The sequence below is a fragment of the Cavia porcellus genome, unplaced genomic scaffold (genome assembly GCF_034190915.1).
Source record: "Cavia porcellus strain 051 isolate PalLab524CR breed Dunkin Hartley unplaced genomic scaffold, mCavPor4.1 scaffold_19, whole genome shotgun sequence".
Taxonomy (NCBI): Eukaryota; Metazoa; Chordata; class Mammalia; order Rodentia; family Caviidae; genus Cavia; species Cavia porcellus.
The window spans coordinates 9,409,186-9,433,151 of NW_026947502.1; the positions used below are offsets into that span (position 1 = coordinate 9,409,186).

General features: G+C 47.4%; 1 protein-coding gene across 5 annotated transcripts in view; it reads left to right on the plus strand.

The window, feature by feature from the left end:
- Window positions 1-23,966, plus strand: part of Galnt10 (polypeptide N-acetylgalactosaminyltransferase 10) — a 215,344-nt gene that overhangs the window by 158,775 nt on the left and 32,603 nt on the right. For 4 of the 5 annotated variants that reach the window (XM_063230681.1, XM_063230684.1, XM_063230682.1 and 1 more), the window contains one exon: window positions 20,948-21,133. The exons of the other annotated variant lie outside the window; for it this stretch is intronic. In XM_063230681.1, coding sequence (XP_063086751.1) covers window positions 20,948-21,133 — 186 coding nt within the window. The remainder of the gene's footprint in view (window positions 1-20,947; window positions 21,134-23,966) is intronic. 5 annotated transcript variants of the gene reach the window in all.

Consider the following 23,966-nt stretch of genomic DNA (forward strand, 5'->3'; position numbering starts at 1 on the left):
TATCACCTCAGGCCAAGATTTTGTCCAGCTTTGCTTTATGTAGTTTGTGTTATGAAGCAGTAGTTATTTTCTAAATATTTTATTATACCTAAAGGCTATGCTTTCAGGGATCAGTTCTGTAGTTCATCTCTAAATATTCTGCTACACCCATTATGCCATTTAAAATGCATTGTCTCTCCTCAGTCTATCACCCTTGCCTTCCCAAGATTCTCTCCATGCTAAACAGCAGCTGCTGATGAGATTAAAAACCAAGAAGTCTACTTCAAAGGGCAATTTGGAAGTATGGAAAAATCATGATGTGCAGATCTCATAATCTAGAAATTCTGTGTCCATCCTAAAGAAGTATTCACTGTTTATACTAATAGTATATCTAACAATGCTCACTATGCGCTGTTTATAACACTACCAAATTAGAAACAAGCTAAATACTTGTCAGTAGGCAAAAAGGAATAAATGGTGACACTTAGCTACGTGTGGAATATGATGCAGCAGTTGAAAACAATACACAGGATCTAAGATGTGTTATAAAGTGAAAAAAAGCAAGTTGCCCCCCACCCACGATACACAAACAGAACTCACGCTTTATGTTTTCAGTATGGGTACATCCACATGGCTAAACATGTAGAGAAGGCATGGAAGGATGTGCTCCAAAGTGCTGATGACGGTTCCCTAGTGAGCCACATCCAGAGCCATATCCAAAAGAAAGATCACTCTCCCCTGTGTTTGTACTATTTTAGTTATTTTCACAAGGAGAATATGTTTATGCATTTCTCATTTAATTAAAAACTACCACTGTCTTGAAGAAAAGAAGGTGGTTGAGCCAATCTTTTGTTCCCTGCAAGGTTTTAGAGATTGGACATGTTCCCCATCCCAGGAGGGGATTTGTGTCCTAATCCTTTGTAGGCTGAATGTTTGTTCTGTTGTAAAATCTTTGTGTAATACTCATAAATGCTTAAGAAGTGCACCTTTTTAATTAAAGGATATTATTGAATTACCTCTTCATTGTTTGTTAACAAGGTTTTTCATTAGTGAGGAGTCAAAGGACTCTGTAATTCCCTGCGTACACAGGTATTTTAGGTTTCTGTGACTTTGCATGGGCTGTTCTTTCCACCTGGAATGCCCCCCCCCCATGAATTCCTTATGTGTCTGCACTGTCTGTCTGTCTGCCTCTCTCTCTCTTCTTCCAGGCTGCCATGGGATGAGCAGCTGTTCTCTGCCTAGGCTCTCCTACCATGCTCTTTCTTCCTTGGAGCCAGCTGACTTTGGGCTGAATCCTCTAAGAGAACTATGAGGCAAAATAAACCTCTCCTTTAGTTACAAGTGTCAGGTATTTTGTCTCAGCGGCAGGCAAATGCCTAAGATGGCATCCCTCTAATGCTACCACCAGCCTTTGCATGTGCATCCATGATTCAAGGATGCATAGTGGTTAGGAGCCCGATACCTCTGCACTCGTGTCTCTGTGCTGCCACTTAACAAGCAGTGTATTCGAAGCATCAACTCTCCAAGCTTTGATTCACTCATCTCCCGGAACAGGGGTGACAGCCCCACATGGTAGGATCTTTGTGAATATTAGATGAGATACTTGAGGGACACTTAGTGCTGTGTCTAGTGCAGAGGACACTCTTAGTATCTTCCAGATGTTTGAGTCATTCTTAGGGAAGTGTCTCTTTCTGTAGACCTGGAGCCTGAGCTTGGTTATCCTGATTTCCAATCAGCCTGTACTGTCCAATCAATACTGGAGGCTTCTCTGCGGGTGAACTTTTGAACTATAAGGAAGCATGACCTGGGCCTTAGGGATTTTCTACTAAAGGAACATTAAAGCCCCTGTACATGATGAAATATTTTTAAAAGCCACTTAAACAGTGGTTAATTGGCAGTAATTAATTTTTGCATGCTTATTTTTAATAATTTCCAAACTGAGCATATATCACTAATTTTTTTAAATTTTTTTTAAAAATTTTAAATTTTTTAAATTGTCCTGCGCCCAGAGAGAGCAGTGATCACCCACAGGAATGGGGTCAACAATGCAATCACATGCTGTGATGGTTGCCACTGCAGTAAGTACTTAGGGGCCAAAGGACATCCCTGCACCTCAGATCACACCACCTGCTCGTGGGGGATGCTGCTTGTCCCTGCTGCCATGACCCAGATGTCCCTGATTCGGTGACCCGGATGTCCCTGATTCGGTGACCTGGATGTATCTTCATGGGAGCAGGTTGCATCTCCAGGCCAAAAAACTTCCTGCTTGGCTAAGCATTTTCACACAGTGCTCCCCCAGGTGGGTGTGCCTGGTGGTTGTGAATTTAGGATACCCCAGTTCTAAGCAGCCCCTTGTCTTCTCACGGAGCACCTGGGCATAGAGTAGAAAAGAGACCCTTCCAGCAGCAGTGGGCATCCGTGTTGGGGTGTGTGTGTGCAAGCATCTTCATGTTTGAGAACAGAGCAAATCAGACTGTACAAGCATCCGTCAGCTCCTGCACGGAGCTGTTCTGTTCCTCACGCATCCAGGTTCAGACACAGCTCCCAGCCCACATGGCCTCACGTGCACCTTGTGAAGTTCCCTTGCAGGCAGAGTTCTGTGTGTTTCTGACCTGACAAGTAAAGCAAATACAACCCTGGAAAATAAAAGTTGTTCACAGCTAGGGTGGAGAGGAAATTACAGGAGCAAACAAAATAAGCTAGGACTTAATGAAAGGAAAACCACATTCTCTGTAGGGTAATTACTAAGTGGCTCTCAGGAGGCGCTTTCAGGGTGAAGGAGTAAGGCTCAGACTGGATTGTCACCGATCTTAGAGCTGGTGGTACAAACAGGCAGAGAGCTGGAGTGCTGGAGAGGGCCTGAGAGGCCCCTCATCCCACGATTTACCCCAACTTAATCATTTCCCAGCATTTGTATCCCCAATCGTCTCCCTCTGCTGATTGACGGCTTGCTGTTTTCCAGGACTGGGGATTTAGCTCAGCACCTGCCTGGCAAGTGTGAGGTTGAGTTCAATCCCCAGTACCACCTTAAGAGAGAGAGACAGAGACACACAGAGACAGAGAAAGATAGAGACAGAGACAGAGACAGAGAGAGAGTGAGAGAGTCATGCCCCTTTCCAGGCAGCTCTTAAGTGAAGATCTTGCCTGTCCTCACAGAATTGTGGCTTACTGCCATGTTTGCCTTCCTGTCCTGGTCCTGTCTTCCGCAGACAATCAAGGCAGGACACAAGCTACAAAGCCACCAAGTCCCTTCTTCTCACCAACCAGCTGTCAACTCAAGGCAAAGCTCTCTGACTCTCCCAAACTTTGCCTCCTTGTCAGCCAGAACGAAGCTCCCTCCCTCACGGGGTGGTCCAGGGATCTAGTGAGATAATGAAATCAAAGAACCTGCAAGTTCTATCGTTATTAGGAGGGGAAGCAAGCCGGTTTCGGGGAATGTGTAAGGGTCAGGCCTGGGAAGGGGGACGGGAAACGCAGCACACCGCCAAGCATGGCTTGAGTCCCCTGGAAGCACATCATGTGTGTAGCTCTAGAAATAAATAAATACATGCAGCAGGTGACGAACAAACCACATCAAGTCAGAATCATTTACCAAACATCTGTTGGCACCTTCCATTATGTCAGGCGCTGTGAGGGAAATAAATCACTCTGGGTCCCTCCCCTCCAGCCCTGTGCCAGGCAGAGGGACGCAGTCCAGCCTCGGAACATGTCTGGAGACGCAGAGGGAGCTGGAGCAGCGTGGGGAGCATTCTGAGCTCTGCCAGAGGGGAAGAGAGAAACCTGGGCAGCAGAGAAGGCACCCTGAGCTGAGGGACGCACAGTACACCCTGGGCCGTGGCAGCAGCGTGAGAGGGATGAGAGCCTCAAAGCCCGATGCACCCCACATGAACCCCGTGGTGGCAGCTTTCCGACACAGCCAGAGATCCCACAGTGCCTACTTAGGCACTCAGCACCCCAGAAGCAGCCCTCCGTAATACATTCCAAATGGGTCGGGCAGGTTGGGGTTTGGGGGAGCAGAGTGTTGGTGGTAGTTGGCAGGGGTGCTTGGAAAGCACTGACATAGGTTCAGATTTTGCTTCCGTGAACTAAGCAGGAAAATTTCCCCCAGGAGACACTTTTGCCCTTTAACAAATACGGAAACCGACAAGCCAACACTGTTGCCAGAGTGGACATTTTTTACCTTCTTTTTTAATAACACCTTAACCGAGAGGCATGGAAGCCAGCATCCTAAATGAAACACAGGCTGCTGTCTGATGCCTGACAACATGACATAATTTAAGAGCAGCTACCCAGGGCCCACAGCTAGACTCACCCGTGATTCTGCTCCCCTGGAGGGGCTCCAGCCTGGCCAGAGAGCAGAGAGGGGGATCTGCCTCCTCTCCTGGTTTGCAGCTGATTGGTGGGGAGTCACTTTTGCAAAATTGGGGAGGCTCTCATTAACTTGACAGAGGTGTTTTCTGGTGTGTTTTTATTCATCGTCTGGTTATTACATAGATTTATGGCCCTGCCCACCCGCTGAAAAGGGACCGAGGCATTTAGTTGAAATTAAAAGTACAGGCAAGGCTGCCTGTTTAGATAATAGCATCTCTTTTTTAATAGATTACTCGTCTTCTGCAGAATGGGGAAGAGAAGTTAATTTGTGTGATGAAGTGCTTTCTATTTCTGGGAGCTAGCTGGTGGAGAGGATGTGATTGCTTGGGGGAGAAACGCAATTCATTCTTAAAATCACTGAAGAAAGGCAGATCCGAGCCAGATATGCACACCACAAGGAGTGGGGTAATTTGTACAGAGGGACTTGTGTTTTCAAAGCAAATGTTTGGGGAAGGTGCAGTATGTCTTTAGATTACAGGTTATCCCAACCCTTTGTTCTCAGAAAAGTGCGGGAGAAATACACTTAACTTGTTCACCTAAAGCGGCCAGGTTAGTAGGAACTCCGACTCCAGTTACAAAGGATGGTGACAAGAGACAGGCAGAGCCTTGAAGCCAGAGGCCCCACCATGAGCTGTGTGACCTTGACTTTGGGTGGCGCTGGACCCAACATAAACCTCAGTTTCTGCAGCTGTTGTGTAGGTTGTTCTCACAGGGCGGCAGCGAAGGTTTGTTGTATGACATAAGGTCTGCCGAGCATGGGGCCGTGCTGGGGACCAGTGAGGATGCTTCCGCTTCCACTCAGAGATTCCCTTTGATGTCTCCTGGACAGAGAGTCCTGTAACCTCAGAGTCTCCTGCATGAAGCTGTATGCACAGAATTGCAGCGAGGACTTTAGCCTTCACTGAGGACTGGAGGGGCCTGGCCAAGGAGGGGTTTGACGTTCCAGAGTCCATAGCACCCAGCATGCAACCCTGTGGGCTTCCTGTGCTCTCTGGGCATCCCCAGCCACCCACACCCTTAGCTCTTAGCTCTCTCTCCCTTCGCTCCACACCACAGCAGCCTTCCTTACTAGTTCCTCTCTCCTTGTCATGAATGTCCCTCTGTAATATATTTTGTTACAGATCATCCCCATCAGCACTTTGTGCAAACTTCATTCCCTCTCCTTGCCCCTTCAGCCAGCTGCCACCCAGACAGCTTGCAGACATGCACAGCACTGTCTCCACAGTGAACTCCGGTGGGAGGGGCTGCCTCTGCCTCTTCACGTTCCCCCTCCCCAGCTGTGCACTGCCCTGAGCTGCCCAGAAGCATGGACCACATGGTCACCGTGTGCAGGTTGTACAGGATCAAGTGGAAACACCGGCAGAAGCTGAGCACCATTTTAAAAACCGAGTACACCATCAAGAGCAATGCTGCTGGTGGCACCTGAGTTCCCAGCCCAGACACCTGCACAGGTCTTGCAGTAAAATAATTGCTATTCCAGAATAAGACATTGACAAGCACAGCCCTCCTACCGTATCCTCCAGGAACAGATTCCAGAACCCCTGGAGATACCAAAATCTGCAGTGGCACACGCCCATTATAGAGATGCCGTGGTATCCACATAAAACCTGTGCGTACCCTCTAGTCTACTTTAAAGCATGTATAGGTTACTTGCAACGATTAATACAATGGAGGCCCTGTGTAAATAGCTGACATACTGCACTGTGTAAAGCATAATGACAAGGAAAAATCTCTGCATGATCAGGAAATACAATTTTTTAATTGTTTTAGTATTTTCCAGCCACAGTTGGTTGAATGTAAGGTCACACAGCCCAAGGACAGGAAGGCACACTGTACAAGCGTTTGGCTGCCCTCTCCCTGTGGTCATCACAACCATTTATATACTGAAAATGACTTTATTTTTTTCTCCTTTATGTCACTTAGTACACAATATGGAATTTTTTCACAAGAGAGCACTAGACAGATTATATTATTTGTGGATTTTATTTTAAAAAAATTAAAGGGTACTGTATAAAACAGCTGTGACAGAAAGAGACATTAAGTCAGAGAGGCCTGGAAATCTCTGGATGGAAAGCCAGTGAGCCAGATGTTGCAATTACGTTGGCCTCTGACAGTGGGGTCAGGCCCATTTCCCTGATGTCTGCAGCAGTCATGGTGTCTTTCAGCAGCTGAGACAATAAGCCGACAACTCTGATGCACACATTTTCCTGGCAGCCACTACGGTGACAGGTGGACAACTGAAGTATGCGCTCTGGAGTGTTTGGCAGAGAGAAATTGGCCATCAGGGAGAAGCTACTTTCTCTACCTGTTGGTATCCTGGAGATCTCCAACGGAGAGAAAGGCGTTCTGGTGGTGGCTGAGGCCATCAGAGCAGAGTCCTGCTGGGGGAACTGGACTCTAGGTGCATTGTTGCACATTCTCAGAAATTCAGTAACAGCAACAAGTGTCGTGAAAGGGCCCCTGGCCTTGGTTTGCAGGAGACTGTCTCACCATACAGTGCAGCATCTTTTAACACTATAGGTTCCGGAATGTGCCCCCGGCCAGAGTTCTTGAGGTTGTATCAGTAGATTCATTCCTTTTTATAGGACAAAAAGTTTGAAAGCCTATGTTCTCATGTAAACCCTAGACTCTGTAAGCCAACTTATGTCTGGGTGAAAAGCAGCTTCTTAGGGCTGGAGTCTGAGCAGCCCTGCAGGGAGCCCTCTGAGGAGGGTCACTGATTTCTCAGATCTTTTCTCCCTCGAAGGGTAGAGCAGGACTTGAGGAGGGAGGCGAAGGTGCGCGGTGGCCAGATGGGAAGCAGGTGGGTTGAGAGGGTTGAGTGGAGAGACAGGAGGGTCATCTGAGCCAACACTCATCCCTCACAGGCCTGCTGGAGAGAGGGGCGGCAGGCATCTTGAATTCTTTGAAAGACTTCAGTCTTCCCATTATTCTAACAGGAATGTGGACTCTTTTTAATCCTTTAGAGACACTAAGAGGGTTGAGATGATGTAGACTTCTTTCTCAGAGGCCACATTCTGCACTGGTTCTTTCTGTGGTCTCACGCTCTGTCGTAGGTAAGACTCACTTGGAGGCTTTGTTAAAATGTAGGTGACTGGGCCCCATTCACCTGATTCAGAAGGTCCAGATAAGGTGCCAGAATGGGCGTGATCCGGTAAGTCCCCAGGCAACACCAGGACATCTGGTTTGGAACAAGGTTTTGCAAACCACTGTGTTAGATCAACAGAAAATATTGTACCCAGCATAGCTCCTGGCACACAGCTCAGTAAGGGCTGTCTTGATTAAAATGAACCGAATTCACCCCTGGCAAAAATACCCTTGCTGAGGTATACTTGGCTCACTGTTATGCTTAAATTAGCTAACAAGCAACCCACATCAGAGCGTGAGAAAGGTCTTCAGCTGAACTCTTAAGGTGTGTTTTAGCTCTGCCACTCTCTGAAATCCCTCCCAGTACACAGGATCAGAACACGTGGGTCTTCCCGAAGCACTGCCCTCTTTCCGTTTCCCACACAGTAAACGATGTCTTGATGCCAGCTCTCCTTCTCAACCTCTCTTTTAACTTTTCCTGCTATTTATATTTACCTCTCTATGAGTTTCTTAAGGAAATAAAAGCCCTGGAAAACCCAGAGACTTGATTATAGGGATGGAACCTGGCACCTGCCAGATAGAATGGAGTGACTGTGTTGTCACTCAGTTAACAATACCATCTTTGTCACTGCAGACACCTGGATGTTCCACCCAGCTGTCTGAGCACAGCTGTGCAGAGAATACTGGCTGAGACTCACAGGTGCATAACTCTGTTCTAGGAGGCAGATGAGCAAGACACTTTTAACAGCCAGAAGCCCCACAGAGCAGAAACATGATAAAACCCAGAACACCTGCAGGTAACCCCAGGATACCAAGGACAGCCTGTACTGCTGTGGCCTCTGCATCCTCCTCATCCCTCAGAGGCCTGGCCATGTGGTTCTCTCCCAGATGTTTTCTGGGCTCCTAGAGCATGGGACAAATAGGCTCCTACATTTTTGATGCTCCTCAGCTGGTGTCTCTGCAAAGCTTGTGGCATCTCAGCTTGAAACTGATGTATTCAACTTAACTTGGGACTTAACTTGATTGCTTCTATCTGGAAAGACTTTTGAACACCCAAACACATTTTGAGTCCTGCTTCAGCACTTAGCTTGCTAGCTAGGTGGACAGAAACATTTTCCTGACTCCACTCGCCTCACTTCGAAATGAGGGTGATGAAGTGTGACCTCACAGGACTGATGTGAAATCAGATGAAACAGCAGAGGAGCGTTCAGCAGTGATTCACCGCAGCCTCCAGCTCAGGTCTAGGCCTGAGAGAAAACCTGGTGAACAGAGCATTCACAGCACGTGCCCTTGTGGAGCTGGGGCTTTAATGACTGAGATGAGTCAGGCATTGCCCGATGTGTTGGAGTTCCAAGCTGAGTGCCTCAGAGGACAAGTCCCAGGGCTCTGCAGCAGGCTGATGTAGGCACCTCCTGTGGTGTGGGAGATTAAGCAAGGCTTTTGTGATGAGTGGAGAGTTTGCTGAGCAGTAATTAAAGAAAGGAATTGGTGAAGAAGCTGAGGATGGGTGAAGCATGCACAGGGCAGGCATGGGCAGAGACCTGAGGCAGATGGGCACATCACAGGCCTTTGAGCCCCTGCGGGAAGACCATGTGGCAGAGATGGCGAGGCGAGGGTGCAGGGAGATGAGAGTCGGGGAGAGCCATAGGCTGACTGCACAGCTTTGATTTTTTAACCCCGGGCAAGGGTATCAGGCCTTCTTGGAGCCATGGGAAGCCATTGGAGTGATTTAAACAGCAGTAGACCAGTGACAAGATACAGTTTACTTTGTAGAGACCCCTGAACTGCCACATGCAGGCTAGACTGGTGAGGAGACAGAGTCTGGGCTGCTGCAGTTAGCCATGGCTGCAATGCTAGGACGGGGGACGGTGTCACCACACTCCAGGCCCAGGCTCCGGGCCTTGTCTCTGGCAGGTCACTGCTGCAGTGCTGATGTGTGAGAATCTCACCACTTTATACCAGTTTCCTGGGGCTGCTCCAACAAAGATCCCCAAAGGGGTGGCTGAAAACAGCTCCAAAAGCACAGAGCTGTGCTCTCTATGAAGGCTTCAGGGAGGCTCCTTCCTCAGCTCCTCCTGGTGGCCGCTGTTGCTGGCACCCTTGGCATTCTGTGGGCCTTGACACACCACTCTGTGCCAGCACCATTGTCATCACACAGTGTTCTCCTGCTCGTCCGCCGCTTCTTCTTTAAAGTCACTACCATGGGTCCGTGGCCTCCCTAACCCCGTGTGCATCCTCCGAAGCCCTGTTTCCAAGTAAGGTCACATCCCTAGGTGCCAGGAGCTCGGACTTCAGTGTCTCTCCTTAGATGACACAGTTCAACCCGCATCAGGTCTTCTGGGTACAGCTCCTCCTTGCACTATGCCACCAGGTGACCCAGCCTTGTTGTCCTAGGAGCCCCGCTGAGAAAGAGACAGACAGACAGTTCCATGCGGCATACATAGGGCAGGCAGGGAGAGCAGAGCCCTGAGCTCCTGTGCTCATTCCAGCCTCAACGAGCAGAGACGAGGCGGGCCCAGCGCTGAGCTGACTCCCGTGTTCTTGGCAGCAGAGCAAGTGCTGCCCCCCTTGAGCTGTCGTGGCCCCCCACCCATGGCTGATCTCGGTGGATGGGGTAGAAATGACATACGCGGGCCAGGGGCGATCATTTCTGAAGCTGAGTGCAAGCAAGGTCTACAGGGCTCTTGATTGCGCTTCTTAAAAATATGTTGGAAATGATTCTCAGTTTTCAAACAATGTTATGGTTGATACAACTTTGTGTCAACTTGAGTTTAGAAGTTTAACTGAGAGACTCAGCAGGGATCCTTACTTTGTAAATATCCTCATCCTGTGCCAGAGGAAGACTTGGAGATTTTGTGAGTGCCACACCTGTCCTGACAAGGCAGGGTTGGTGTGTACAATACAAGGGAAGAGAAGACATTTGTTCCCCCCACCCCACCCCACCCTCTACTTTTTTTGCTCTGGCTGCTTTTATTGGCTGCCACCGTGAAGTGTTGCCCCTGTGCCAGGCCACCCTGCCCCGAAGCCAGCTGATTATAGACTGAAACCTACACAAACATGGAGCTAAATAAACCTTTGATTCCTTAATTTGAGGTGCCTGGTATTTTGTCCCAGCAATGAGAGAAAAGTAACCAAGACAAATGTTTAACAAAGGAAACTACACTGGGAGCCAGAGTGGCTGGGCTTACTGTGTGAACCTTTGGGAAGTGACTTCACTTCTCTGCACCCCCAGTTTCCCCATCAGTAGTGGGAACACAGGGCCAGCCTCTTGGGAATATCCGCTGAGATGAAAGGAGCAGGTGTGAAGTTCCTGGCTCAGTGATGCGCATAAGTAAGCTGAGCTGGAGCCATCACTGAGCTTCCCAGACTGACTCTGGCTATCTCTGAAGCTCGTGGAACCCGTCTGAGCCGGTATTTCCCAGCACAGAAGCTGAAAGGAAGATACAAGTGTGAACAGGGCATTTGGAAGGAGAGCTGGGCAAGGGAGTGGAACAGTGGGGAGAGGGCAGCCAGCAAAAAGCGGCCTGTGATGGGCACTGCCACAAGCAGCCAGAGTGCAGCACCAGGGGCAGCCAGCCGCAGCCTCTGAAATAGGGATGGTAAGGATGTGACGTTAGGGCCACTGGCACCCTGCCACATCAGAGCAGATATCCCACCTTGGTCTTTGCTCGTTCCTGGGGAATGGGGAGGGAGCCCCAGAATCTTTAACACAGATTCTGATTCTCAGTGCAGAGGCAGGTCGTGGGAAGCCAGTCTGCCAGCCCTGCCTGGGGCTCGCAGAGCTAGGGGAACGTTGGCCCTGAACCAGGATGTCATCCTGCTATGTCACAGACTCACCATGATTTTGCCTGAGACAGTTAACATCTCTGGCTCCTCTCCCAGCGGAGTGAAGACACTGCCTGAAGTGAGGCAGAGAGGGGCGTAGGTGCGGTGGGGAGGGCTGCTGTGCACGTGGCTGTGGACCAGGCATGCAGACGGGCTCTGTCATCATCCCCATGATTGTCATCATCGTGACCATCATCAGCTCTAAAATTCTGTGTCCTTGTATAATTTTCTCATCTATGCAGACTGTGGCGAACTAAGGCGAACTAAGGCCACAGTCCTGATTTTGTGCAAATACACCTAATAAGGACCGGAGGGCCATAATTGCCCCAAAATAACTGCTCCAAACTTACCACAAGCTGTCAGAGGGCCTTAATTGGTCCACGTGTAATGACCACAGCCATCAGGGAGATTTAGTGAGAGGGCCATGCCCAAGCGGGCGCTCAGTGATTCTGGCCAGACAGGGTGATATTTCTCCTCTGATGGGTGTGGCGGTGTGTGGCACGGATTATCTCATCCCCATTTTAATGACCCACCCATTGAACCCAGCCAACAAACAGTGGTGGCCACAGCCAATATGGCAAGGAAGCCATATCAATCTCCGTGTGAGTGAGAGGCGAGCTGGAATGTTTCCTTGCCTTCCTGCAGCGCCTGGTTGTGGATGTGAAGATAATCTTTTCTCCATATATATTGTAATTGCTCTGGCCTGCAAGAGGCCACACGACACAATATGAACCATGCTTCACCTTGCCATGTTTCTGGAGAGGTAAATCAGAGCGGCCCACGCAGTGTCTCCAAGAGTTTGTGCAGGACCAGAGTGATTTTAAGGGGTACCGCTGGAGGGAAAGCGTCCCCTTCCCAGCCCTCGAGTTTCCTCTGGTTACCTTCTCAGGAGCATCTCGCTGGCTTCTCTCACTTCCCTGCAGGGCAGAGAGAGTAACCTCCAGCCCACAGTCGTGGGGAGCAGGATAATCGGACCAAGACCCAAGACCATCATTTATCTATGACTTACTGGGCTTTATTTATTACATCTTTATTGTGAATGATACCAATTTTCCACTTAGCGTGTTTTAATTTTCCTTTTAAGATAAATTTGATTTAATAAAACTTGATTTCCAAAAATTGGATTTTTTTTACTTATTTTATTTTATTTTTATTTTTTTGTACCAGGCATCGAACTCACAACTTTGTGCTTGCCAGGAAGGCACCATGCCGCCGAGCTGTAGCCCTGGCTAAATGCGATCTTTTTAAAAACTAAGGGGATTGAAGAAAAGTTGGTGGATGTGGCAAGAACTGTGACAGTAGTGTGTGATTTCCAGAGCTCGGGGGGTGAGGGATGTATCTAGAAAGGTAAAGCATCGCAGTTGGTCGCCGTCAGCGTGACCTCCAGCGAGTTCCTCTGAGCACAGGTTTGCTCATCTGTCCATCCAGTGCTGAGATCTTTATTGCAGAGGCTGTTGTTATGCACCAAGGGAGATCATTGGTGTGAAGCTGCTTTGTAGATGGTCATGTGCCTCACTGGGGAGAGCAATTCATTTTTATAAGGGGCTGGAAAAGCAAAGGTCTCCGTGAGTTCCGGACAAAGCAGTAGAGAGACCCTAACTTGAAACCCAGCGCTGCTGTTATCTGCAGCTAGAGGTAGGTGCTCCCCTCCTCTGGATCTCAGTTTTCTGTCTACAAAAAAAGACATTGAATCTAGTAGTTGTAGGCCTGTGCTTCTGGATTGCGCACAGGTCAGGCAGTAAAGAGGCTGGGTGCTGCGCTAGATCTACCAAATCACGGTCACCGGGCCACAGCAGGCACACATACCAGCAAGCTGCTTGCCAGGTGATTTTGGGGGACCTGCTGAGTTAGGGGTCCCACCTTGAACCCCTGCTTGAGTCAAATTCAGAGCAGGGTTTGGGCCCTGAGTTAGGGGGAGTTATCACCGCAAGGGCTGACAGAGCAGAGCCCTGCCGTTCCTCGTGGGCTTCTGTAAGACCCAGACTCAGGGCCCTCGCGACCATCCTGCTCAAAAACCTAGATTTGGAGACAACAAACACCAAGACCCAGAGGCGACAAGTGATAGTGCGCTGTGCTGGAGACGGGCACACAGCCCAGCTTCCTGGCTGGCAGTCGGTGATGCCTCCAGCTTCCCCGGCTGAGAGACAGAATGTGCGTGCCACCATTTTTTTTTTTTTTAAAACTGGGATAAAAGTTACCAGCAGTGAAAAAACGCGGAGGTCTTAAGAATACCGGGGGCTGGGGATTTAGCTCAGTGGCATAAGTGCCTGCCTTGAAAGCAGGCAGTCATGAGTTCGATCCCCGGTACGGATAAAAAAGGAAAAAGACAAAAAGAAAAAAAAGAATACCACCCCATAAGGGTCAACAAATGCAGGCAGCTGGAAGCCAGCATCCAGTGAGGACAGTGTTCACCTGCCTGCCCCACACACGCTCCCTCCTGGGTCCTCCCTCGCCCAAGGCAAATGCATCTCCATTATTTCATCTCAGCCTTTGGCTGGTGACAACCTTCGAGTGAATGTAGTGCACTCTGTCGTTCTGTGTGTGTGTGTGTCTGGCCTCTGTGGTTCCCCTTCCTAATTTTAAAATTCACACATCTGGTTGGATGTGTCTTGCGGTTGGATGCTGCTTGTTCCTTTTTTTAGTCACCTATCATGTGACTGCGCGCTTTCTGAGTGTTCCTTCCCCTGTTAATGGGTATCTAGGCTGCTGCTAGTTGGGGCTGTTACAAATAACCCACTCGCTTTTTCATTTCTCTGGGAATGGGGTCGCTGAGGACCGTTGTGTTTGTGAGAAGCACTCAGACAGCTTTCCCGAGCGGGGTTGGACCACTTCGTGCAGCCTGCAGCCATGAGCAGCGTGGAAATCTATCTCCACCCTGCAGCTTTTATTCCTATGTGTGTGCACTGAGTGAGCATCTTGTGTTTTTGTTTGTGTTTCCCTCGTAATAAATAAACTGAGCCTCTTTTCCTGTGCTTGTTGACCATGTGTGTATCAAGCCATTGATAAAAAATTTAAGGTTTTTGCCTATTTTTCAGTTGGTTGTCTTTTATCTCTGATTATTTGTATATTCTGGACACAGCTTTGTCAGAGAACTGTATGGCGAAGATATGTTAGGGCACAGGCTCTGCCATAAGGTGGCCAGCATGCCAGCAGGGTCCACAGATGGCTTCCGACCACGCAGGGTGAGTGGTGGCCATTGGAAGACAAGGATTGGAGGAAAGAAGCAGCAGCACCTCCAGAGATCCCCACGGGGTGGCTTGAAGGAGGGTGCTAGTCCAGCCAGAAGCTTCCCCGCCCGCGTCTAGAGATGTTCACAGAGACATTGAGGGGGTCATCTTTTCTTCCTCATCGACTTTAGACTTGAGTCAAAGTACTCTCTGTCACCTAGGAAAGGCCTTTAGAATCCCAAACCTTGGACAATTGCATCTCCGGAGGAATGCCCTCTGCGTGATTCCTACAGATTTCCCTCTGTTCCTTCCAAGCCTGGTTTGGCTCGACCTCCAGTGTAATAGAATCAAGGCACTTCCTTCTGGGATTGGCTTCCAGAGCATTTGAAAACTTTGCTTTTACAAAGAAATTCTATCAGAATATTGCCAGGATAGGTAACCGGTACACATCTGTAATCCCAGCTTCAAGGGAGGTGGAGCAGGAGGATTGCAAGGTAAAGGTCAGCCTGGAGAACTTAAGAACCTGACTCAAAATGTTAAAAATGGGTTGGGGATGTAGCTCAGTGTGAGAACACCCCTGAGTTCATCCTACAGTACTGAAAGGGGCGGAGTGAAGCCACACCAAGGCCCTGAATGTAAGCCACTGCTCTGGAAGACACTCCTTGCTGGTGGGTGTAGAGGGCTCATAGGTTTAAAAAAATGGACCCAAGCTTCCAGGTCCCCAGCTGGACCTAGGGTATCCATTGAAGATGTCATGGACCCTCATGACCCAAAGGTGGCTCTGGTGGAAGAAAGAGTGGACTTGGCCCCCACCTGTTGAAAGACTAGACTTAGGTGAGCTAAGAAGGCCCACCGATTCCACTGGTCACTGCCACATGAGAAAATCAAGCACTTTAGGAAGCTGGAGCCGAAGATTGTCAAGAACATCTAAAATTGAAAATGACTGGAAGCCCTCAAAAAACTCCACAAGAAGCAGGTGCTGATGGAGCAGCCGACAAGCCCCGCTGACCACCCAGCTGCACTCGGCCTAAGCCCCCCAGGAGGGGGCATGGACCTTGTCCACGATGCCCCTGTGCCCCTTCCCACAGGTAGCCATTGGGAGACCCCTCAGACAGTCAGGGAAATGGGGAGAACAAGGGCAGACTCCATTTCCCTGACCCCTTGTGATCCTCCTAGGGTCGACTGCATCCCACACACTGCCATTCACACCCGTGACCCTGGGGTGCCTGGCCATGGACCCCCTGTGATGCCTTCTCTACCTCCTGACACGGTCTGTGGACAAACCCTCCTGATGCTGTACCAAACAAATAAGGAAGACTTGCCCCCAGACTGTGGCCTGCATTGGCGTTTCCTTACTGCTGTCTTAATGACAAAGGTTTACAGAGCAAGTTCTTTATTTTAATCAAGTTCAGTGTATCAATTATTTAGGAATTGGTACTTTTTATGTCCTAGGAAATCTTCTACCCCATGTTCAGGAGGGTATTCTCCTGTGTTTTGAAGAAGACTGAGCTTTTATGCTTCAGCCAGTGACCCATCTAAAATTGTTTCCTGTGTATGGTTGTGAGGTAGGGATCGGGGCTCACGCTGTTCCACGCCTTCTTTCCGCACATGTTGTTAAGAACTCTTCTTTCCTCATTGAATTACCTTGGTGTCTTTGTCAGAAGATCAGTTGACAATGTCCATGTGAGTCTACTTCTAACCTCTCCTCTGTCCACCTTTTGTCAACTACCATGCTGCTTTGGTTATTTTAGATCTTTAATACGTTTTGCAAGTAGTGTGAGTCCTTTGATGTCCTTTTCCAAAGTTGTTTTGACTCTTTGAGGTCCTTTGCAAGCCATTAATTTCAGAAAATCTGCTGTGATTTGTACTGGGGTCACATCGAATCTACAGATCACTTTAAAAGAGAAATGACTTCACAATACTGAGTCCTCTGTAAACACAATTTCTCTCTCCACTTGTTCGGACTTGTAGATACGTGCAGCTGCTGTAAATACTGTTGTTATTGGGCTGTCCAATTGATTTGTGCTAGTGTAAAGAAATACAATTGATTTCTTAGAATTTGGTGGCTTTAGGGAGGTATAATTTACATACCATAAAAATCCTGTTTTTAGTCTACAACTTAGTGTGTTTTTAAATAAAACTCTGCAGTTGTAAACCTTTCTGCCTTCTCCAGGTTCAGAGCCTTTCTGTCCCTCCAGAGAAAGGACTCTTCACAGTCAGTCCCACTCCCAGCCCAGCCCCATGCCACCATTGATCTCCTTTCTATTGCTATAGTGTGCCTTTCTAGAAGTTTCTTATAGGCAGAATTATATAAATCTTGTCATATATGTCTGGCTTCTGTCACCTGGTGCAATATTTTTGTGGTTCATCTATTCTACTGCATTAAATAATTCTTTTTTATTTGTTGTTAGTGTTTCATTATACAGACAGAGTACATTCACCAACTGATGGACAGTTGGACAGTTTCTAATTTGGAGCTATTATAAATACCAGAGCTGTAGACATTAGTGTATGAGTTTTTATGAGTGTCTGTTTAATTTTTTTGGTACATGTTTACTGTATTTGAAGGTTGTATTCTTAATAGATTTTGGCACATATATATATATATAACACCTCTTAATTCTTTTTTATTTTTTCTTTTTGGTAACTGGTATAGAATTCACAACCTTTTACTTGTCAGGCAGGTGCTTTGCTGCTGAGCTGTCTCCCTGCCATTACCTCTTAATTATTTTTGCACCTGCTCCCCTCCTCTCCCTTCACCTCTTGGTCTCCTTCACTTTTGCAAAACCTCCATCTCCATTTTTCCTATTCTCTGTCTTTTATTTTGCTTTCTACTTATATTTCAAGTTGCTTGTAGAAGAGAAACCATGCAATATTTAAGTTGTGTGTCTGGTTTATTTCATGTGTGGGCGTGTGTTTTTGTTTCTCTTGAGTATATACCTATGAGTGGAATTGCTAATTTCCATAGTACATCTGTGTTTAACTATTTGAGGAATTGCTGTAATGTTTTCCAGAGTAGCTACACTAGTTTTCATTGTGTGTGAGGTATCTGATTCTCCACATCCTCGTCAACACTTATTATTATTTATCTTTTTTATGGCAGCTATCCTAGTAGATATGGAGTAGTATCTAATTCTGGTTTCAATTTGCATTTCCATAATAACTTCTGAAGTCAGCATCTTTTCATGTGCTGATGGATCTTTGCATGTCTTCTTTGAGAAGTGTCTACTCATTTCTTTTGCCCATTTTTAAAATTGAAGAAAAATACACATAACATAAGATTAACCATCTGTTATGGTTGATACATTGTATCAACTTGAGAAGTTTAGAAGTTTTAACTCACTCAGCAAGAAGCCAGGATTCTTTCTTTGTAAATATTTCTATCCTGCGCAAGACCAGGGCCCAGAGATTTTGTGAGTGCTACACCCACCTTGGAGGTGGGGGCTGTACACCATAAGGCTTGCTCTTCCTCCCCTTTTTGATCTAGTTTCTGCCTTGAAGTGTTGCCCCTCAGCAGTGCCTCCCTGCCTTGGCCAGCTGATTATGGACTGAAACCTCCACAAACAGTAAGCTAAGTAAACCTTTCCTTCCTTCATTTTGGGTGTCAGGTATAAGACAAAAGTAACCAAGAGACCATCTTAAAAGATATAGTTCAGTGGCATTTCATGTACTCAAAATGTTGTGCAAGCATCACGTCTATCTAGTTCCCAAATGCTTTTATTACTCCAAAAGGCCTCCTATTTCCATTAAGTAGACTGCCATTTCCCTGATCTTAGCCCCTGTCAGTCATGAATTTACTTCTTGTCTGTATGAATTTACCTATTTTGTAAATTTTACAAATGGATTTACTCACTGTCTGGTTTTTTGCATCTACTTTCTTGCATTGAACATAATGTTTTGGGCTCATCTATATCTTAGCATATATCAGTACTCTCTTTCTTTTAAAACTGAGAAATCTAATAGTCATTGATCCATTCATCGAGTAATGGAAATTTGGATTATTTCCATCTTTAGTTATTATGAATAGTGTTGCTATGAACATTTACATACAAGTATGTTTGAATGCCTGTTTTTGATTCTTTTGAATATATACATAGGAAAGGAATTGTCAAGCATTATGGCAGTTCTATGTCTAACTTTCTGAGGAACAGTAGAATTTTTTCCAAAGCACTTAGCCCACTTTTAAAGGGTGTTACTTCTTTCTGTTTTCAAGTTGCAGTAATTCTTTCTATGTTCTGATACCAGTGTCCCTTATGAGAACCTGACTGGCAGTTCTCTTCCCTTCTATGGGTTGTCTTTTTTCCCTCTTCTCCCACCTTTCCCCCTGCTTCCTCCTCCTCCTTTTGTAGTACTGGGCATTGAGCCTTGAGCTACATCCTCAACTCTTTGGTAAATTAAGTGTTTTAATTTTGTTGTTTTGGTTTTTGTTTTTTGTTTTTTTGTCTTTTTTGAGACGGGGTCTCGCTATGCAGTTCAGGCTGGCCTTGGCCTTGAGCTCACCTGAGCCCAGGCTGGTCTCGAACTCACAGTGATCCTCCCATCTCAGCCTCCCGAGTGCTGGGAGTACAGGCGTGAGCCACCATGCCCGGCAAGTGTTTTGATTTTGATGATGTCCAATTTACTTTTTCTTTCTTGCTTATGTTTTTGGTGTCATATCTAAGAAACCATTGTTTAATCCAAGGTCACAGCAGTTTACTCCTGTGTTTTCCTCTGTTTCATAGTTTTATATCTTTTACGTATTTCTGTTCATTGTATGTGAGATTTTTTTTTTAAGTTGGGGGTCCAACCCTATTCTTTTACATGTGGGAATCTACCAGCACCATTTGTTGAAAGACTGTTCTTTCTCCCACTGACTGGCCTTAGGCAAATCAACTGATCGTAAATCTGAGGATTTACTTCTGGACTCTCAGTTCTGTTCCATTGGTTCCTATTGTCTGTCTTTATGCCAGTAACACACTGTAGATTCCTGGAGCATTGCCGTAAGTTTTTAAGTCAGTGAGTGTAAGTCTTCACCTTCTTCTTTTCCAAGACAGCATTTGGCTATTCTGCATCCCTCGCCTTGTCATATAAATCTTAGGGTCAGTTTGTCACTTGTCATTTTCTGCAAAGAAGTCAGCCAAGGTTTTGATGGCGTTAAATCTATATGTCAATTTGAGAAGTATTTCCATCTCAGTGATTTCTGATCTAGGAACAAGAAGGTCTCTTGCCATCAATTTTGAATTGATTTCTTTCAACAGTGTTTTATAATTTTAGAGTGTACATTTTACACTTCATTTATTAAAATTTAAGTGATAAAATTTTTACCATTTTAATTGCATTTCCCATTGTTCTTTACTTGCCTATATATAGAAATTCAGTTGAGTTTTAAACACTGACCTGTTCTCAAGCCTTGCTAAGTTTATGTTTGTTCTAGTTTCTCAGTAGATCTATAGGGTTTTCTATATAAATGATCATGTCATAACAGTTAAAGACACTACCTTCTTGTACCACACCTTCATGCCTTTTATGTTTTTAAACCAACTTCACTGGGTAGCAGGTCTAGTAAAGTGTCAAATAAAAATTGCAAGTGAGTACAGCCTTTCTCCTGATCATCAGAGGAAAGCGTTCAGGATCACTAAGCATGCTATAAGCAATAAGGACTTTTCAGCCTTTCTAGAGTTTTCATAAAGGACTTTAACACTGATTCAAATCAGGAGATGCCAATGTTAATCCTGGGACTTTCAGTAGAAATCAACTGTGATATTTATTCAAGACAGATTTTCCAGGCACAGGACAGAAGTCCCACCCACAATATAACACGCGAAAAGGAAAGTGTTGCCACATAATAAGAACACTGGTGTCGATATGCCCAGGTGCAGGGAACCTGGGCATAGAAACGTCTCCAGAAACACGCCTCTCTCCATCTCTCGGCTCTTATTTTTACATATTGGCTTCAGCTTCTGCAGATTCCCATCACTGCCTCTCATCACCTCATTTTGCCAAATGCTGACTGCAGCTCCAGCCAGCTTAGGACCCTTGCAAAAAGAAAGAGCTCTGTCTTTTCAGTATTTCTGAAAAACATTCTCAAGACTCATTATTTGACCAACTCAGATCATACAGCCATTCCTGAACCAATTTCTAGGACTAGAGGAATAAAACAGCCATGAAGTTAGGCCTGCGCCCTATGCTCTTCCTCCTGGGACCAGCTGCATCCAAGTGGAGAGGGGCAGATTCCTCAGAAAAATCAAAGTATTACCCAAAAACAAAGGACTAGGTCCCAGCCAGGCATAAACCACAGAGTCCCTATGCTGTTCTATGGAACACCTCTCAATGGTCCAGATCGGGCGCTGTCACTGGACTCTATCTTCAGTTTCCCCATTCATGGGCTTCAGATAATGACCCGTTCCTTGTACTCGTCTGAAAGATCCACAGAGGCAGTGAACCACAGAGCTGTGTCCAAACTGTAAAGTGTGGTGCACAGGTGTGGCTGGAGATCACAAGAATGATGACCCGTCTCTCCTCTTCTGTGTTCCTCCTAGAGCACCTGAAGAAGCCACTTGAAGACTACATGGCCCTTTTCCCCAGTGTGAGGATCCTCCGAACCAAGAGACGTGAAGGCCTGATAAGGACTCGAATGCTGGGGGCCTCGGCAGCTACTGGGGACGTCATCACATTCCTGGACTCGCACTGTGAGGCCAATGTCAACTGGCTTCCCCCCTTGCTCGGTAAGTGGGAGGAAGTGAACCAGCTGCCACTGGCCCCTGTGGGCTGCCAGATGTCAGCTGCGAGGGCTCCCATGCCGGATGGAGTCCACCCAGCAGAAGGCCGTGCGCCAGAGTGCACTGAGAAGGTCAGGAGCTCTCAGAGAGACCTTAAGTGCCCAGTCTGCCCTGTGCTTCAGTCCACAGAGAGGGGAGCTGAGACTCAGCCAAGGAACAGCATGCTGGGCTGGAAGTGTCCCCTTTTCACAGTAACAGAAACTGCAGTTCAGACATAGCAGGGGACTAGCTTGTCCCCTTGGGTCACCAACATCACAGTCACCCTTTGTCTGGTTCCCCTAGTTCTGCCTCCCAAGTTCATCTCCTCTCAGGAAGGAGTTTCTGACAGAGGCTAGGGCAGGGCCACAAAGGCCGGCGTGGCTCCAGAGCCACCCACCTTCGCCTGCTGACAGCTGGGGGCCGTGAGGATTGGGTGCTGGGTGCGAGGTGCCTCCGCATGGCCCAGCTCCTAAGGAGTCTGCTCTGAGGAACTCAGCAGCCTGGGAAGGAGTTACCAGTGTAGGGAGGAAAGGAAACTCCACAGGAGAGTCCCCTAAGCTCTCTCCATCTCAGAGGGCATGGGGACAAAGAGGACGAAAGTGACGTACTAAGTGTAGCACGTAGCAGAATCACCCAGAGGATTTGTTAGGGCGTAGCTCTGTGCCCCACCTCAGAGGTCCCCATTGGAGCAGTCAGGGAGGGCCTGAGCAGATGCACAGCTGACCGGCTCCCAAGCAGTTCCCTCCCATATTGGGGTCCCCGGACCCCATGCGGAAGAGCCGCCAGCAGACACCACCATGGTGGGTCAGGGTGCCAGCAGCCAGGCCCACACTCTTCAGGAGGATGAGCCCCAGACCAGCAGAGGATTTTGTTACCAGATTATGGACTTCTGACACCCCAAGTCCGGGATCTTCAGTGGGTTAGCAAAAGATTGCATCTGCCTCTCATTACTGAAAGAGCTAGAGAAAGAAAGCCTCACCATAAATCGCCTGATTTATAGTCCTGCAGGAACAGCCCATCTGCAGGGTCATCCAGTGACTCCTGAAGGGAATGCAGCGGTGGGCGCGGAGCTGAGCTTGTGTTCAAATGGCCTTTCCCTGTCCCCGTGGAAACCTGCAAGGGCAGCTCTCATCACCTGCACGCATGCATGGAAGAAACAGCTACCTTTCCTTTTTCTTTTTCTAATATGTGAACCATGATGTAGATTTAAAAGTTTTTCCCTCTAATATCAGTGACTGACAGAGCTCTGAGTGGTTTTTGTCTATGAAACCATTAACACCCCCAGGCGTGGCCCCTCCTGCCTTCTGTAGAGAGCCGACATTTCTGACGCTGATGGCACATCATTTTTCATCATCATCATCACTGCCACATGGCTCTGGACATCCTTTAGCAGTTTAGGCCACGTTCACACTGAAGTCTGACTGTTACACAGTAAAGCAGGCAAGCGAGGCATTTTCATCCATATTTTGTGAATGAGAAAATTGAAGGGCAAAGAGAATGAGGGGAGACACCCAGTCTTCCAACTCCTGCTTCTGAGCTGCTTCCAGTAACCTTGGTCAGGGCTGCACTAAGCAGCTTGGCCCTGTAGCCTGCTCAGTCCTCACGGAGACCCCCATACAAAAGGTGATGTCTTCCTCCGTGTTCTCAGGAAGGAAGCTCTCTGTGTCAGCTTTCCTGCTGCTGAGACGTAATACCTGACGCCCACAACTTAACAAAGGAGAGGCTTCACGTGCTTACGATTTCAGAGGATGCAGTTCATAGCAGTTCATGGCTCCAAAGCAGAAGCAGCATGACAGAAGGGTAAAGCAGAGCAAAGATGCTTGGCTCATGGTGGCTGGAAAGCAGAGCAAGGGTACAGAGCCAGGGAGGAAGGCGAGAGGAGCCAGATATGGTTCCCAAGGTCACAGCTCCACGACCCAGCCAGGCACACCCAGAAATGTGCTCCTACCCCTGGGATTGCCCCCCCCCTCAATCATATGGACCCAGAAAGGTTTTTTTTTTTTTTAACTTTTTTTTAATCAGTACCAGGGATCAAACTCATGACTGTGCACTTGCAAAGCAGGCACTTATGCCACTGAGCTAAATCCCCAGCCTCTAGACCCAGAAAGCTTAATCACCATGGAAACTGAGGTCAGAGGCATCCAGATAGCCTTACCCAAGGTTATATGCTCATAGATGGAAAGCCATGGCTTGAACCCTGGCATTCTGCTTCCAAGCAAGCATAGAGCTGTGAAATGCTGCCTGGACCTCTGACCTCCCACAGGGAACCAGCAGGGAACAGCAGCCATCAGGGCATTGTGTCTCAGCCCCAACCTTCCCTGGAAGTAAAATCCCCAGAATGGGCATAAGTGATTAAGAAGTGGTGCCCTTTGCCTCATCTTTCCCTGCAGAAGATTATGAAGTATATCATTAAAAATCTTCAGTGAAGCCTGGTGGGGTGGCACATACCTGTAATCCCAGCACTCTGAGAGGCCTATACAGGAGGATGACAGGTTCAAACCCAGCCTGCGCAGCTTAGTAACTTGGTGAGGATCCTGTCTCAAAATTTAAAAATATAGAAAGGGCTAGGATGTAGTTCAGTGCAAAGACCCTGAGGTCATTCCCCAATACTTCAAAAATAAATAAAATAAATCCTCGGGGACCCTGTCTACAGGAAACCCCCAAGCATTCTGATTTAGTAGCCTGTTTAGGGACAGGCTTGGGAATTCTCAAACACTCCACGTGCAACTGGGTTTGGTGGCCCCAACCCATGCTTAGATGCTTGGGGGTACATGGCCTAAGACACACTTCTCTGTCTTTT